The 17,901-nt window shown below is 60.2% G+C and overlaps 1 protein-coding gene across 1 annotated transcript in view; it reads left to right on the top strand.

The window, feature by feature from the left end:
• The window catches only part of F5144DRAFT_595387 (uncharacterized protein), a gene marked incomplete at both ends in the record, with an annotated part of 29,042 nt that overhangs the window by 7,561 nt on the left and 3,580 nt on the right, over positions 1–17,901 (top strand). Inside the window, 19 exons of the mRNA XM_066790686.1 lie at positions 77–798; positions 1,171–1,974; positions 2,005–2,064; positions 2,095–2,109; positions 2,140–2,181; positions 2,212–8,544; positions 8,649–9,005; positions 9,036–9,412; positions 9,443–9,486; positions 9,520–13,958; positions 14,154–14,225; positions 14,262–14,344; positions 14,375–14,411; positions 14,445–14,495; positions 14,529–14,807; positions 14,850–14,873; positions 14,904–15,101; positions 15,135–15,152; positions 15,186–17,888. Of these exons, the coding sequence (XP_066639893.1) occupies positions 77–798; positions 1,171–1,974; positions 2,005–2,064; positions 2,095–2,109; positions 2,140–2,181; positions 2,212–8,544; positions 8,649–9,005; positions 9,036–9,412; positions 9,443–9,486; positions 9,520–13,958; positions 14,154–14,225; positions 14,262–14,344; positions 14,375–14,411; positions 14,445–14,495; positions 14,529–14,807; positions 14,850–14,873; positions 14,904–15,101; positions 15,135–15,152; positions 15,186–17,888 (16,658 nt within the window). The remainder of the gene's footprint in view (positions 1–76; positions 799–1,170; positions 1,975–2,004; positions 2,065–2,094; positions 2,110–2,139; positions 2,182–2,211; positions 8,545–8,648; positions 9,006–9,035; positions 9,413–9,442; positions 9,487–9,519; positions 13,959–14,153; positions 14,226–14,261; positions 14,345–14,374; positions 14,412–14,444; positions 14,496–14,528; positions 14,808–14,849; positions 14,874–14,903; positions 15,102–15,134; positions 15,153–15,185; positions 17,889–17,901) is intronic.

Below are 17,901 nucleotides of genomic sequence, written 5' to 3'. Positions count from 1 at the left end.
CTCTCGGCCACTGTGCGCCTCGCATGGGCCCTTGTCATGGCAAAACACACCGGTTCGGACGATGTCGTGTTCGGAGCGACGGTTGCCGGGCGCAGCGCGCCTGTCGATGGCATCGAGGAGATGACGGGCCCAACCATCGCCACTGTTCCCCTGCGGATCCAGATCCGTCCTTCTGGCACCGTGGAGCAATGTTTGGAAGAAATACAGAAACAAACAATCGCCATGATCCCTTACGAAGGAACCGGACTGCACAATATCCAAGCCATGGGACCCGACGCCGCTACGGCATGCCAGTTCCAGAACTTACTCGTGGTTCAGCAACAGGGGAGCTTCTACCAGCCCAAACTATTGCACGAGGTGCACCGGTCCACGGAGAATATTGCCGCCATCAACACCTACCCTCTGACGGTGCTATGCAATCTCAACGGCGACCATGTTCTAACACAGGCATCTTTCGACTCACAAGTCCTGAATGCGGCCAAGGTCCGACTTCTCGTCGGCCAATTCCACAACGTCATCCTGCAGTTGCTAGCCCCCCCGTCTCGCGCCCTTGTCGACATCGCTTTAGACGGAGAGGAGATGCTGCACCAGCTACAACGCTGGAACCAACACATCCCGCTACCACCGGCAGATACCACCGTAGATGCCCTCATTGGACGTCACTTCGAGGGCCGACCAGATGCCCCCGCGGTTCATGCCTGGGATGGGCAATTGTCGTACGGGGAGTTGGACCGCCTGTCGGCGCAGCTGGCCCTGGATCTCGTGCAGAGAGGCGTCGGACCCGAGGCCATGGTCCCAGTGTATCTAGGGAAATGCAAATGGGCGCCCGTGGCAATGCTCGCCGTTCTCCGGGCGGGCGGCGCATTTGTCTTGCTGGACCCGGCACATCCGCCTGATCGCCTGAAAAGCATCAGCTCCCAGTTAGGGGCGGGGGTCTTGCTGTCCACAACCACCTTGTCCTCGACTGCCCAACAACTGGCTTCCGATGTCCTCTATCTAGACCAACGGGACTGGGACTGGGACTATAACAAGCCAATGGCACCGTCACGTGGCACCGGGCATGGCCCCCGAAACAGACTGTATGTTGTTTTCACCAGCGGCACGACGGGGACTCCTAAAGGCGTCGTCATCGAACACGGCGCCTTGATAGCCAGCGCCTTCGGAATCCAGGATAAGCTGGGCCTAGGGCCCTCAACGCGGCTTCTGCAAGCGACAGCCCACGCATTCGACGTTGCCATCTTCGACCACCTGGCTATCCTCCTAGCTGGTGGTTGCCTATGTATCCCCCGCACATGGCAAAGCCAACCTGATCTAGGCGGCGCTATTAGGGAGCTGCAGGCCGACTATGCCATGATGACACCATCCATGGCCGAGCTCATCCGACCCGACGACGTGGTGCCTGTCCTGCGCACACTGGCCCTCGTCGGCGAGGCCATGACGGCGGGCACGGTGGCCACCTGGGCTGACCGTGTCAGATTGATCAACGCGTACGGCCCCGCGGAATGCTCCGTCAACTGCACCATCCTGACCCCCGTCCGCCCCCAGGGCGAGGGCCAGGGCCAGAGCCACCACTCCGCCGCCAACATTGGCTTCCCGACCGGCTGCGCGATCTGGGTCGTGGACAAGGACGATCACAACAAGCTGGCGCCTGTGGGAACGGCAGGTGAGCTGCTGGTCGAGGGCCCGATCCTGGCGCGTGGGTACCTCGACGACGAGGCCAAAACGCGAGCATCGTTCATCCTTGATCCGGCGTGGGTGCGACAGCTGCCAGTGCCAGCGCATGGGGGCACACGCGGGGCACGCCGCTTTTATAAGACGGGCGACCTGGTTCAGTACCAGCCGGACGACGGATCGCTGGTCTATCTCGGCCGCAAGGATACGCAGGTCAAGATACGCGGCCAGAGAATCGAGTTGGGCGAGGTAGAGTACCGCATCAAGGCTGCGCTTCCTGGCGCTGTGGGCGGCCTGGGCGTGGTAGTGGACGTTTTCACGCCGGCGGATGAGGGATCCGTGCCCGTGCTCGCGGCTTTCGTCCAACTGGCCGCTGAAGTCAAATCCGTGCCCGTGGGTACGCTGTTTGTCTCACCTACCAAGTCCTTCAACTCCCTCGTAGAAACGACCCTGGCGCGCCTGCGCGAGACTGTCACCTCGGCTATGCTACCGGCCGTGTTCTTCCCCGTCGTCCACATCCCCCTCTCCGCAACGGGCAAGGCCGATCGCCGGAAACTGAAACAAGCGGCCTCGCGCCTTACACAGGCCGACGTCCGCCGGTACATGCTAGCAGAAAAGAGCAAACGGACGACCCCGACCTCGGCCACGGAGAGGCTGGTGCAGTCTATCTGTGGCCGCGTGCTGGGGATGCCGGTCGAGGATATCGGGATGAACGATGGGTTTGTGCAGCTCGGCGGGCACTCCATCTCGGCGATACATTTCACGGGCCATGTTCGATCGGCTGGCTGGCGTGTGGAACTGGCCCATGTCCTCGCTGAGCCGACGCTAGCGGGCCTGGCTACCAAGTTGCGCCCGGGCACGACTGCTACAGCGGCCTCTTTGTCACCTGTTGCTGCTTTCAGCCTCGTGAGTGGTAATGGCCAGGAGGATGCTGCCTCCGACGTGCGGCGCCGGGCCGCCGACGCGTGTTCGGTGACCGTCGACGACATCGAGGATGTATATCCGGCCACCGCGCTCCAAGCAGGCCTACTGGCGTTGAGTCTCAAGAATCCCGGCTCCTACCAAGCGCATATCAACCTAAAAGCAACAGGTCACGGTGACATGGACAAGCTCAAGCGGGCGTGGGAGGCCACCGTGGAGGCACATGGTATCCTGCGCACTAGGCTGTTCCAGGGCACTGACGGCGAGCTGTATCAAGCCGTTCTTAGAAATACCGGGGTGAGGTGGTCCAACTCCAACAAAAGTGGCGATATAAGCGACCTTACGGTGACTTTCGGTGGCGTGCTTTGCCGCGCCACGGTGGTTCAGGAAGAGGGACAGGCCGCAATGGTGGTGCTCACGCTTCACCACGCACTCTACGACGGCTGGTCACTCCCGCTGCTCTTTCAGGACCTCCACTCGGCATTCCTCGGCCAGACACTTACACCGGCCCCTTCATTCAACGGCTTCGTGGCATACCTACGCCAACAGGACGTCGCCGAGGTGTCTGACTTCTGGGCAAGCGAGATGCAAGGCCTCTCGTGCACTCCATTCCCCACGCTGCCCACCGTCCAATACGTCCCATCGGCGACTTCGGTGCTGGAGCACACGCTGGACTATCATCACCACTCTGGCACCGAGCAGCAGCAGCAGTTCACAGCCTCGACGATGCTGCGCCTGGCATGGGCCACCGTCATCGCCGCCTACACCGGCGGGTCCGGCGACGTCGTCTTCGGCACCACGGTGGCCGGCCGCAGCGCGCTCGTGCCCGGCATCGAGGCCATGACGGGTCCCACCATCGCGACGGTGCCGTTGCGCGTGCGGATCGACCCGGCGCAGCGCACGCACGACGCCCTCGAGACGCTCCGTGCACGCAGCGCCCAGATGATGCGCTTCGAGCAGGCGGGACTGCAGCAGATCCGCACGTTTAGCCCCGAGGCGGCTGTGGCGTGCCAGTTCCAGAGCTTACTCGTCATCCAGTGGATGGAGGCCATGGAGTCGCCCGCTGAAAACAAAAAGTCGGGGGGGTTGGAAATAGACGCCGCGTCGGCGAATCATGACACGGCCTTCTCGTCGTACGCCATCAACATCACCTGCGAGTTGTCGTCCTCGTCCGTCAAATTCAACGTAGCGTACGACCCAGCCGTCACTGCACCCGAAGTCATGAAAATGATGCTCTTCCAGTTCGCGCACGCTACGTCCCAGATCAGGATGATGGCTGCCAACAACAACAACAACAACAACAACAACACCAACAACTACCCACTGGTCAGGGACGCCATGAGTATCAGTCCAGAGGGCATGGCGGCTTTGTCGCGGTGGAACACGATCCCCCCCTCGCCACCAGTTGACAATGCTGGGGCCGGTGAACCGACATGTGTCCATGACATGATCTTGCGCCACTGCAAGAACACCCCTGACGCGGTGGCCGTCAAAGCGTGGGACGGGGAGTTGACGTACGCGCAGCTCGCAACCCTGTCGGCGCGGGTGGCGGCCTCGTTGAGACATCGTTGGGCGCCGAAGAGCCAAGACGAGCCCATCGTACCCTTGCTGTTCGACAAGTCCATGTGGACGGTCGTCGGCATTCTCGGCACCCTCCGGGCTGGAGCGGCCTTCCTCCTGCTGGACCCAGACCAGCCCGCGGCACGTCTGCGTTTGCTGTGTGAAGCCGTTGGTGCCGAGGTTGTGCTGGCCTCAGAGGGGCGGGCGTCGTTGGCTGCTGCCGTGGCCCCGACTGCGGTGGTCTTGGTCTGTTCCGACGCGGCAGTTGCTGGCGAGGAGCCCACGCCACCGCTTACTCCTTCCGAGTCAGATTCAGACCCGAGCCGCCTTTTGTACTGTGTCTTCACCAGCGGGTCAACAGGAACGCCAAAAGGTGTCCTGATTGAGCACGGCTCGTTCTGTGCTAGCATCGCTGGTGTGTGTCGTATCCTCCCTTTCGGCCCAACGACGCGCATCTTCCAATTCGCTTCGTACGCCTTCGACGTCGGCGTCACCGACCATCTTGTCCCTTTGATGGTGGGTGGCAGCATTTACATCGCACGGCCAGAGGACGTCAAGAACAACTTTGCGGCCTGCTTGCGCGAGTCCGAGGCCACATACCTGGAGGTCGTCCCATCCGTCGCTAGAACACTGGACAGGGAAATCGCAGCGAGGCTGCAGATACTGGCGCTGAGCGGGGAGGCCAAGACGGCCGCCGACGTGGAGCGATGGAAGGGCCGCCTGGTGAGTGGGTACGGGCCCGCCGAATGCTCGGCCGTCACCAACGTCCAGTTTCCCGTCAGAGCCGAGGACCACCCACAGGCACTTGGCGTGGCAACGGGCTGCGCGGGCTGGGTTGTTGATCCCGATGATGTTGAGCGGCTGGTGCCCGTGGGCGTTGTGGGCGAGCTGATCATCGAAGGCCCCATTGTGGGCCGCGGCTACTTGAGGGATCCTGAGCGGACGGCTGCCGCCTTTCTACCCCCGATGCAATGGCTCCAGCGTCTCCGAGCTGCAGAGCCTGCCGGTGGTAGTGGTGGTAGTGATAGTACCAAGCCTCGCGTATATCGAACCGGAGACCTTGTCCAGCTCCTGTCCGGTGGACAACTACGATTTGTCGGTCGAAAAGATCATCAGGTCAAGGTCCGAGGGCAGAGAGTCGAGCTGGGTGAAGTTGAAAGCCATCTCCATCCCCTCTTTCCCCGGGCGACAAACGTCATTGCTGAGGTTCTCAAGCCGCTCGGTCTACGGGACCAAGCCTTCCTTGCAGCCTTTGTGGACTTGCCCGGCCATCATGAGGGGCAAACTAAAGGACATGTCGGCGAGGCCGAGATGGTACTCCTGCCACCGAGCGACTCGTTTCTGGCCGAGGTCCGTCAAGCGGAGCGACAACTCCGGGATGCGGTCCCAGCCTCCATGATCCCGGCCTTGTTTCTACCCGTGAGCCACTTCAAACTGTCCACTTCCGACAAGGTCGACAGGAAAGCGCTGCGCGCGCTAGGCAACAAGCGGACGTGGAAGGACCTGCAGGCCTACACTAACACCCGGGGACCCAGGCGTGGCCCGGAGACTGAGACACAACAGGCCCTCGTGCTCCTCTGTGCCAAGGTCTTGAACGCGGACCCCGAAGATGTTGGCATTGATGACGGATTTCTTTCGCTTGGCGGTGACTCTATCAGTGCTATGTCGCTGGTGGCCCACGGACACGCCCAAGGCATCCGCCTCACCGTGGCTGATGTACTGAGCCAGTCCTCCCTCGAAAAGCTTGCGGCGCGGGCCAAGATGGACAGGGATAACATCTCGGTGTTGCCGGCGGTGGTATCGCACCCCGAAGAAACGCCCGGAGTGCCCTTCGCCCTGGCCCCTATCCAAAGGATGTTCTTCGCCGTCATGCCCCCCGACCTCTTGAACCACTTCAACCAGAGCCTTTTCGTCTCACTCACCAAACGTGTCGCGCCGGATGATGTGGAATCGGCCGTCCGTGTGCTCTTGCTACGCCACAGCATGTTGCGATGCAGTTTCCAGCAGATAGATGGCGAATGGATGCAGACCATCCTGCCCGAGCCGCCGCACGCTCCTCTGTTCCAGGTATCCAGTGTGCCCAACCTCGCGGCTGTCGAAGAGAGGGTGCTGGAGACGCAGCGGAGCTTGGACATCGAAAAGGGGCTTTTGTTCTCCGTCCGCCTTTTCGACATCGAGGACCAAGGGCAGTGTTTGTTGTTGGTGGCGCACCACCTGGTGGTAGACCATGTGGCCTGGCGCGTCATTCTCGCGGATATGGAGCAACTTCTTCTCGGCAAGGATTCTGCGTCTGCTTCCTTGTCCTTCCAGACATGGTGTCATCTTCAGGAACAATACGTCCGCGAACGGCTGCAGCCCCCGTTGACAAGCACAAGCACGAGCACCATCCTTGGGTCTGGAGACAATCAAGGGTCTCTGCCCGCGGCAGACTTTCTGCGTTACTGGAGCTTGGAGGACAAAGCGACTACAAACACTTACGCAGACGCTGTGAGTACCAGCTTCAGCCTGACCCCTGCAGCGACACTGGCTTTCCTAAAGAATGCCAACAGCGCGTTCCAAACGAGACCGGTCGAAATCCTCCAGGCGGCCCTCCTCTTTTCCTTCATACAGGCGTTCCCTGACCGGGCACCTCCTGTCGTCCACAACGAAGGCCATGGCAGAGAAGCATGGGACGCATCCATCGACCTATCGCGGACGGTCGGCTGGTTCACAACCATCTGGCCCACACCGGCGGCGGTACAGCTTGGGCAGAGCCTTGTCGAGGCAGTCAGACGCACCAAAGACGGGCGCCGCCAAATGCCACGCAATGGGTGGGAGTACTTCGCCGCCCAGCTCCTGCATCCTGAGGGCGCTCAAGGCCTAGCACTACCTCTAGAGATTGTGATGAACTTCGCGGGGTCTTTTCATGAGTTGGAGGATGAGAATGCCCTGTTTCAATGGCACGAAAACCAATTCACGCACCTCGACGCGGCGGCTCACACACCCCGTTCAGAGCTCTTCGAAGTTTCAGGGGTAGTCAAGAAGGGTCAATTGCATGTGCGCATAACCTACCATCAACATATCCCTTCGGGCCGGGTGGCAGAATGGACCACGGCCCTCCAGGCCGCGCTGGAGGATGCCTGCCACATCCTACCCTCCCTCCCAAAGCAGCCCACGCTCACCGACGTCCCTCTTCTGGACGTGGACTACCGTGGTCTAGACCAGATGCTCAAGCAGGTAGCCGCCGTTGTCAACGTCGGCGGCAGCAGCAGCGCCCCGGTCGAGATCGAGGACGCTTATCCCTGCACTGGCATTCAACAAGGCATGCTGCTCAGCCAGGCCAAGAACGCGGCCCATTACGTGACAGGCACGACCTGGGAGCTTAGGGCCCCGGGAGGTGTCGATCGCCATCGCTTTATCGAGGCGTGGCACCAAGTGGTTCAGCGGAACCCGGCCCTGCGTACCCTGTTTCTGGAAAGCCATACAGGCCAGGGCTGGGACCAAGTCGTTCTGCGGTGGGCCGGTACGCCGCGTGTAGGCAAGGTGGTCGTCCTCGAAGCGCATGGCCCATCAACTCCACCCATGGCCGAGGACGAGGACGTCGGGCCCATCACGCCGACTTGCCCCTGGCACCTTGTAATCAGCACTGACAACAAGGGGGATGGTGATGATGGTGGTGGCCTGGTGTGCGAGTTCCAAGTTCTCCATGCCCTCGTGGACGGCGTCTCGGTCGGCCTGATCCAGCAGCAGATCGCCGCAGCTTACGACGGTCAGCGCCTCCCGTCGCTAGCAGCTGGCCTAAGAGACTACGGCGCCTACGTGCAGACGCTCCCGCGTGGCGCCTCCACTCGCTACTGGGCCGACTATCTCGCTGAAGCAGAACCCTGCATGGTGCCCACTATCAGCCGCGACACGGGAGAAGTTCAACTTGATACTGGTGTCAAGTACGTCTTCCGGGCCCTCCCCAGCCTCGTAGAGCTGCGCGCCTTCTGCGAAAAGCACAACGTCACCGTCTTCAATCTCGTCCAACTTGCATGGGCGCTGGTTCTGAAAGCCTACACCGGGGCTGCGGCGCCCTGCTTCGGGTACTTGGTCAGTGGCCGCAATGTGCCGGTCCCCGACGTAGAGCAGATCGTCGGGCCCTTTATCAACATGGTGGTTTGCAGGGTAGACTTGGAGGAGGGAAACAAACCCATTGCCGAGATGACCCAATCGATCCATTCGGACTTCCTTGAGGGGATGGACCATCAGCACACGACCCTCGTCGAGGTTTTCCACGAACTGGGCGTGACGGGTCGGGGGCTGTTTAACACCATCGTGTCCCTCCAAACTAGGACAGAGGACAAAGGAGGAGTGCAAAATGCGCCTTCGGGCCTGTCTATGCGTCCAACTATAGGTGACGACCCGACAGAGGTAAGCCGTCCCAATTCTAAGCCCGGTGATGTGATGCTCCCAGTGCCGGGTGCACTGGACATGCGTGGCAAGCAACATACTGACAATTATTGTGTGCGTGATAGTACGACCTCACGCTGAACATCAGCCTGTCCAAAGATAGCATGGACTACGCCCTGTGGTACTACGAGCAGTCGTTCCCTCGGACTGTAGTAGCACATCTTGCAGAGGCTTTCGAGGCCGCCTTGCTGGGTGCAGTTCGCCAGGAAAACACTCACCTTCGAGATATCGGCCTCGTAGGCCCCGATCACCTTAAGTGGTTGCATTCGCGCAACGAGGTGGTTCCTGAGGCTAAAGAAGAGTGCATCCACGACGCCATTTCGCACTTCGTTCATGCCACCCCCTTGGCGCCTGCCGTCTGCGCGTGGGATGGGAACTTTAGCTACGGAGAACTGGGCCGCCTGGCTTCACTCCTCGCCGGGGTTCTGGTTCGGAGGGGCGTTCGAAGCGAGGTCTTGGTGGCGATCCATCTAGCCAAAAGTCGATGGACGGCCGTGGCAATGTTGGCCGTGCTACAGGCTGGTGGTGCCTTCACGCTGCTGGACCCGTCTCTCCCACTGGCACATAAACAGGTTATCTGTGACGAGACTGCCTGCTTGGTCCTGATTACTTCCCCGGCTTTAGACCATGCCTTGCCGTCTGTTCGCCATACAATTCAGGTTGGCGACAACCAGGAAGACGACTGGGCCACGATATCGACCAGCGAGGTCGGCGAGTGCCTTGATGCGGCGCGACCTGAGACCCTCGCGTATGCCGTCTTCACCTCGGGGTCGATGGGTAAACCCAAAGGCGTGCTTATCGAGCATGCGTCCTTCTGCGCCAGCGCCCGGTCTCAACACCGCCTCCTGGCTATAGACAGTACAACGAGGGTGCTCCAATTTTCGGCCTACACGTGGGACGTTAGTATTATGGATCAACTGGGGACCTTCATGGCAGGCGGGTGCGCCTGCATCCCCTCAGAGAGCCAGCGGATCGACGGGCTGGCAGGGGCGATCCGGCAGTACGGCGCGACGTGGATCCAGACGACGCCACCCGTGGTACGACTACTCAAGCCCGAGCAGGTACCGTCGTTGCAGACTGTGGTGCTCATTGGAGAGACACCTTCGCACGACGACGTCAAGACGTGGCGCGGGCGGGTGTCGCTGCGCGAGACGTACGGGCCTACCGAGTGCTCGGTCTTGGCCATGGTCAACCCGGACCTTGCTGGCGACCCTAGGAACATTGGACGAGAGAGTGCCTGCGTGTGCTGGATCGTTGATGCGGATGACATGGACAAGCTGATGCCTGTCGGCGCCATTGGAGAGCTTCTCATCGAAGGGCCCATCCTCGGCCGGGGCTATATGAACGACGCCGCTCTGACGGCCTCAGTCTTCGTACAGGATCCCGTCTGGGCGCTGCAGCGTCCAGGCCCAGGCCCCTTCCGGTTATACAAGACGGGTGACCTCGCGCATTACTGCCATGACGGCTCCATCCGCTACGTGCGCCGCAAGGACACGCAGGTCAAGCTGCGGGGCCAGCGCATGGAGCCTGGGGAGATCCAGCATCACATCGCCGGTAGTTTCGAGGGCGCCGAACGCGTTGTGGCGGATGTGGTCGAGGTTGGTGGTGGCACCGAGCCGTCCCGCAAGGTGCTGGCAGCCTTCATCAAGGAGTCCGACGCCGCTTCCCACTCCAACAGCAACGCTGCGGCGCATCCGTCCTCGGATGTCCTAGCTGCTCCTACCGGGGTCTTCGCCGCTAAGGTAGCACAATGCCAGACATACCTTCAGACGCAGCTACCCAAGCACATGGTACCTACCCTGTTCCTCCCTTTGGCTTGGGTGCCCATGGCCAGCACAGGCAAGACCGACCGCCGCCTGCTCCGACGACGGGTGGCTGAACTGAGCCGGGACGACGTCTCGCAATACCTCGCCACAGGTCTCTCGACGGCAGTGGCCAAGCAGGCGCCAACTACTGACGCCGAGCGCAGGCTGCGGGAGGCATGGAGCCGGGTCTTGGGGATCCCGGCCGACACCATCGGCATCCACGAGAGCTTTTTCCACCTGGGCGGTGATTCCATGTCGGGCATGCGCCTCGTCGCTGACTGCTACGCGGCGGGGATTGTCATCACGATGCAGAACATCTTCCAACACCCAACGCTCCAGAAGATGGCTCAGCACAGCAAGATTGCGGTTGATTACGATGGCCATGAGGGCCACGCCTTCCCCTTGTCCAAGGCACAGCGATCTCTGCTTGCGAGCTGCCTTTCAACCAACGGCGCAAAACACTACCGCAGCTTTGTTGTCAAAAGTAACCGGCCAGATCTGGATGCAGACTGGCTCGACCGCGCCATGCGGGTCCTGGTTAGCCGCCATGCCATGTTACGCGCCAGATTTGAACCCGTGGGCCCGGGTCAAGGCATATGGCAACAGCGCGTCACCTCCGAGATTGGAGCTTCATACCGCTTGCGCGTGCAATCCGTCCCAATTGCGAACAAGGGCGACCTTGATCTCGAGCGGCAGCGAGGACCTAGCAAGCTCGACTTTAGCAAGGGCCCTCTTCTCGAGGCTTGTCTGCTCCAGTCCCAGTCAGGTGGGGATTTAAACAATGGCAACTGTATCGTCTTCTTCTGTCATCCACTAGTCGCGGATGGGGCCTCTTGCAGCATCTTGGCCGACGACATGGTTGCCATGCTCGAGCAGGATATCCCGACCGCCGTTCAAGACCCAGCACCGGCAACTTTCCAAACCTGGTGCAGCCTGCCGCGCAACAAGGTTCATCTCAGTCCCAACATGAATCCAAATTGTGACTCTAGGATCACAGAAAATGGTATTAACATGAACGGAGCCGTGGCTCGCACATGCCGAGAAGTCCGCCTCGACGTGCCAACCAACCACCTAATCAGGGGGGATGCCAATCGTGCCTTTTCAACACAGCCTCTGGACATTCTGCACGCCGCCCTCCATCACTCCTTCTTCCAGACGTTCGGGGCACTTGAAACTTATCCCACCATATGCGCCCAAGGCGACGGCCGTGATCTTGGGGACGCCTCGTTGGGCCTTTCACACGCTGTTGGTTGTTTCGATACCTTCTCAGCCGTACAGCCCGACGCAAACCATCGTCACAACCTGGTCGATCTGGTCCGTCTCGCCAAGGACGGTCGAAGGCTACCTCGAATGAATCAAGCCGATGCCGATCAGGGGTCCGCCTCAGGATCTGTCAGTGTAGCCCTGAGCTTCGGGGCGTGGGGAGACCAGCAAGACCATAAGCCACCTGTGCAGATCGCATTGGCCCCCATTGAAGTTTCCTGTCGTGTGGACCAGGGCGAGCTCGTTGTTGCCCTCATGTACAATGGACAAACGCACAAGGATGAGTTGATGGCCGAGTGGCTCAGCAAGTACCAGAAGTCCCTCGCTTCAGCGGCGACTGAACTGGCCTCCAGAGCACCTGCCTACACCCTGAGCGACTTTCCCCTTCTCCAGCTCACGTACGAAACCCTCGACAGCTTCGTAGCCGAGGTGGAGGGCCTAGCTAGGTCACAGGGCAGCGAAGGTCCCATCACCATCGAGGACGCATACCCTTGCGCGCCGGTCCAGCGCGGAATACTCCTGAGCCAATCCAAGAATGGCCTTCTCTACCGGCCTCGATTCTCCTGGAGGCTTCATGCGACCCGAAGAGCAACAATAGATCTGCCTCGCCTCCGAAAGGCATGGGAAACTATCTTGCAGCGACACGCCGTTTTCAGAACCGTGTTCGCGCAGCAGGGCAGCGCCCGCGACGGCTTCTATAGCCAGGCCGTCCTAAGGTCAACGCCCAACAACATCACCGAGATACAATGTGATGATGGGGGCGACCCTGCCAGCCTGATTCGCAACGTCCAATCACGACATGAGCATGAGGCCTGGCATGTGGTTTTGTGCCAGGCGAAGAAAACGGGCGACACGGTGAACACCTTCTGCGAGCTGCAAGTGAACCATGCCTTGATCGACGGAGCCTCCATCAGTATTGTGGCGAGAGAGGTCCAGCGCGTATACGCTGGCGTCGGTCCGATCGGAGGTGGACCTCGTTACCGTGGCTATGTCGAATATCTTCAGTCAACGCCGTCCGATACCATAGTCGCCCATTGGAAAGAGAAGCTCTCGGGGGTTTCGCCCTCCTTGTTCCCAAAGATCTGCGGCAGTCTGGAGGACACCTCCCTCGATAAGAGCAAGCGAGTGCTGAGAAGTGTCGATACTGAGCTTGAGGACGCATCGCTCATCCACCAATTCTGTGCTCGGCACCAGTTAAATGTCTCGACCATCATATACGTCGCCTGGGCTCTGGTCCTCCGAGCCTATACCCAGTCTGACGGGGCTTGCTTTGCCTACACGACGTCTGGGCGCGACGTCCCTGTCCCAGGAGCGGCAGAAACCGTTGGTCCATTCATCAATGTCCTGATCGGCTGTGTTCAATTGCCTGCCGAGTCGAGACTCCTGGACGTCCTCCGGACGGTGCAGGATGACACGCTAGACAATCTCAACTACCAGAATTGTTCCCTGGCCGAGATTGGTCACGCTATTGCCGTTGACACGGCTGAACTGTTCAACTCTAGCATATCCGTGCAAGATAGCACTCCGCCCCAAGACTCGTCTGATCTACCCATGGTCTTCACCAGCGAGGGAGGGGCCGATCCCACCGAATACGCACTCTCCTTGCATGCCTTGGTGAATATGCAAACTGTCGCGCTCTCCATCGGCTATTGGGAGGGTGAGTGCTTGTCGTCCGAACAAGCCGACCAAATCATCCACACTTTCCGAGAAGCGATCAATACTGTAGTAACGCAGCCTCGGGCCACCGTTGCGCAAGCCAGCCTCCTGAGTCCCAAGGACGCGAACCTTATCAAGCAGTGGAATTCGAATACGCCGCCGAGGCATGAGCGCTGCGTACACCATCTTGTTGAAGAGCACTTCCGAGATAGTGCCTCCTCACGAGCCGTCCATTCTTGGGACGGCGACTTGACATACGGAGAGCTGGACCATCTATCCGGTCGGCTTGCAGGTCATCTCGTGGCGCTCGGAGCACAACCCGAGACGTATATCCCGCTGGTGTTTGAAAAGTCCAAGTGGACCGTCGTGGCCATTATGGCTGTCATGCGAGCCGGGGCGGCCTTCATCCTCATGGACCCGACAACCCCGGTCCGCCGCCTAGAAGACATCTGCGCCGACGCACAGCCTACACTTGTGCTCGCCTCGGTCACCCACCAAGACGTCTTGCAGCACCTGTCCGTACACACGATTGTCGTCGGCCCCACGAGCGAGACTACGTGGCCTACCCAGCCCCCTCCTGCGGTCCGTGTCCAGCCGTCCGACCCTGCATACGCCGTGTTCACCTCGGGCTCTACGGGTAAGCCCAAAGGAGTCGTCATGGACCATGCATCGTGCTGTTCGACGCTGGAGGCAAACAAGGGGCCGATGGGCGTCGACCGGAACACACGGACGTTCCAGTTCTCCAACTACGCGTTTGACCTCGGCGTCAGCGATCATCTGCTGACCCTCACCCAGGGCGGTTGCGTGTGCATCCCCTCGGCCGCCCAGCTACACGACATCGAACAGGCAATCCAGGACGTGGGTGCCAACTGGGTTGAGCTCACCCCCTCGGTCGCCCGGTTGATCAACCCATCCCATGTCCCTGCGTTGCGGACCGTGAACATGGGCGGAGAGCCTATGGCCGCCATCGACAAGGCCCAATGGCGGGGACACGCCCGCCTGGTCAACACCTACGGGCCTGCCGAGTGTGGCTCCTGGTGCATGGTGCAACCAGATGTGACAGCCAGGCCGGGCCCGCCTGACATTGGCTTCGGCACGGGCGCGGTATGCTGGATCGTCGATCCCGCCGACCACCAGACGCTCCTCCCCGTGGGGGCCGTCGGCGAGATCCTCCTCGAGGGTCCAGCCGTGAGTAGCGGCTACCTGCGCCGGCCCGAACAGACCGAGGCCTCCTTTGTTCAGCCTCCAGCCTGGATTGCTCGCCTCCGGCCCGCAGCTTCGCACCGCTTCTACAAGACGGGTGACCTGGCCCGCTACCAACCCGACGGCACCATGGTGCACATGGGCCGGAAGGACACACAGGTCAAATTGCGCGGCCAGCGCCTGGAGCTCGATGAGGTGGCTTTCCATGTGCGACAATGTCTACCGAAGCATGCTGACGCCGTTGTCGACCTGATTAAGCCAGCCGGCGGTGGCGCGAGGCCTATACTGGCTGCCTTCGTCTACGCGCCGGACGATGGAAACAACCGGGGAGTTCCCCAGACCCAAGCCAAAGACAATGACAATGTCCTCATGCCAGCGACAGCGGCCTTCCAGAGAATCGCCCTCAACATTCAGACACGGTTGCGAGCGACGCTGCCCCGTTTCATGGTCCCCACAGCATTCCTACCTCTCCTATGGGTTCCCCTGGGCCCCACGGGCAAGCTGGACCGCAAGTGTCTCCGAGCTTTAGCGGCCAAAATGACATTAGACGCGCTCCTCCAGGCGTACGACGCCGAGGCCATGGCGCCCTCGGTTGATAAACCGCGTCCAGCCAACGATCTGGAGGCATCGCTCGTGGAATGCGTGGCCCATGTCCTCAACATGAAACCAGAAGAGCTCGGCATCAACGATAATTTCTTCCATCTCGGTGGTGACTCGATTGGTGCCATGGAGCTCGTGACACGCTGCCGCCACCAGGGCCTGACCATCACCATGCCCGACATTTTCCGACACAAGACCATCCATCAAATGGCACGGCGGGCCAAGAGAGTCGGAACCGGGGCCAGTGTAGTCAAAGACGAGGAAGAAGAAGAAGTCGGAGTGCCATTTGGCCTGTCTCCGATCCAGCAGGCTTTTTTTGACCGTGTCCCCGAAGGCCGACTTCGCTACAATCAAAGCTTCGTGGTCGAACTTCAGAGCTCCACGCAGCAGCCCATAGAGACGGCCATATCCATGATGGTGAGGCGACATGCCATGCTGCGTGCCTCGTTCCGTCGGAGCGACGCAGGCTTATGGATGCAAACAATCATCGACAGGATCGATCAGTCGTTCCGCTACCGCTACCACAGCGCAAGCGTATCCAGCGCAGAACTACAACATCACCTCGAGGAGAGCCAGGCGGCAGTGGATTTCCAAAACGGCCCAATGCTGGCAGTGGACCACATCCTTCTCGATGGTCGCCAGTATCTCTCGCTTATCGCCCACCATCTTGCGGTGGATCTTGTCTCATGGCGAGTCATCATGAGCGATCTCGAAGCGTTACTGGGGGGCGAGTCACTCCCGCCACTGCATTGTCTGTCCTTCCCGAGCTGGTGCCATGCGCAGTCGGGACACGTCCGCACAAATTTGAAGCCTCTGGAGGCGCTGCCGTCGTTGGAGAACCTCGACGACTTTGAGCCTGACGTCGAGGGCTTCTGGGGTTGCCCACAAACCACCAACACCCACGCCGAAGCCATCTCAGCCAGCTTTACACTGGACCCCAACACCACCACGCTTCTTCTCGGGTCGGCCAACGAGGCTCTGCGGACAAAGCCTATAGAACTTATCCATGCCGCCATTCTTCTGTCCTTTGCCCAGGTCTTCCCAGGACGCCGACCACCTATCATCCATCAGGAAGGCCATGGCAGAGAGTCATGGAGCAGATCTATCGATGTTTCCGAAACGGTCGGCTGGTTCACCACACTTTTCCCAGTCCTCGTTCCCGTTGCGTCAGACACGGGCTTGGTCGATGTGGTTCGACGAACCAAGGACGCTCTACGTCAAACACCGGCGAATGGCTGGAGCTACTTCGCCGCTCGCCACCTGCACCCAGAAGGTCACCGTTTGCTTGATCTGAAGAGACCTGTCGAGATACTGCTCAACTACCATGGGGCATACCGCAGCCTGGAGAGAGAGGGGAATATTCTGCAAAGTACCTCAAGGTTTGATGGTCTTAGCATCAGCACCGACCCCCAGATGCCGAGGGACGCCTTCTTCGTCATAGAAGCCTGGGTTTCCGCCGGCAGCATGCAATTCGAATTCGTCTACAACCGGAACTGCCTTCATCAAAACTTGGTCGGCGAATGGCTGACGACCTGTCAAGCTCTCCTGGGTGCAATCGCAGAGGAGCTCTCACGCGCACCTCGTCAAATTACATCCGGTGACTTCCCACGGCTCGGACTGACGCAGCAGGAGATGGAGATGCTTTTGCAGCACGCCGCTGACCTGAGCATCGCGCCGTCATGTCTGCAGGACGCATACCCATGCTCACACATGCAGCAGGGGATACTACTGAGCCAGGCAAGAAACGAAGCGCTGTACGAAACCACTACAAGGTGGAAGATGACGAGCCACGACATCGACAACCCCCTAACTGCTGGCCGCATCGAGGCGGCCTGGGAGTTAGTGGTGGCCAAGTACGCAGCACTGCGCACCATCATCATCGAAAGCCCCTCCCGCCATCGTTCCTACGACCAGATCGTGCTCGAGGGCGACAACATTACCGGAAACATGACCACCACAAGCTTCTCTAGCCCACCGGTAAAAAGGCAGGGACCTCTCCCTTGGTCATTCGCAGTAACCCAGACTTCGGATGCCGGCGACTTTGAATGCGCCCTCACCATCAGCCACGCCCTAGTCGACGGCCGCTCGCTCCAGCTCCTGGGCGCCGAGCTCGCCGCGGCGGTCAACGGGGGCGCTCTCAACGGCGGCCCCGAACCTCTGCAATATGGCGAGTACATTTCATATGTAACCGACGAGGCCCCTAGGGAGGAAGATACCGGCCGCTATTGGCGGGAGTACCTGCATGATGCCACGCCCTGCCGATTTCCCAAGCTGAGCAGCGGCCCATCGTCCCGAGGGGGACAGGGCCAGTTGCATTTCGCCACTCGGCGGATTCCTTCCGGCCGTCTACAACGGCTCTGTGAAGAATATGGGACCACGCCTTTCAACGTCATCCAAGTGGCATGGGCGCTTGTGCTGCGATGCTACGTGGGCTCCGACGACGTCTGTTTCGGATACCTGGCATCCGGGCGAGATATTGCCCTCCCCGGGGTCGAGGATGCCGTGGGACTCTTTATCAACATGCTGGTTTGCCGCCTTCGGGTGGACGACGAAAGTCTTCGCGTCGGGGCGTTGCTGGAAAGGAATCAAGAAAGCTTTGTTCGCGGATTGGAGAACCAGCATTGTTCTATGGCGAGGATCCAGCATGATCTGGGCCTCCGCGGTGATGTTCTTTTTAATTCCATCATATCGTACCAGGTTCGTTCCGGTGCAGGTGATGATGCGGACAGCGGCCACACTGCGAGGTTAGAGACTCTCGACATCGACGATCCAACTGAGGTAGGGATTTGTT

The sequence above is a fragment of the Chaetomium tenue genome (genome assembly GCF_020726465.1).
Source record: "Chaetomium tenue strain MPI-SDFR-AT-0079 chromosome Unknown F5144scaffold_6, whole genome shotgun sequence".
Taxonomy (NCBI): domain Eukaryota; kingdom Fungi; phylum Ascomycota; class Sordariomycetes; order Sordariales; family Chaetomiaceae; genus Chaetomium; species Chaetomium tenue.
The sequence above is the reverse complement of the archived record's forward strand: the minus strand, read 5'-3'. Positions and strand labels throughout refer to the sequence as shown.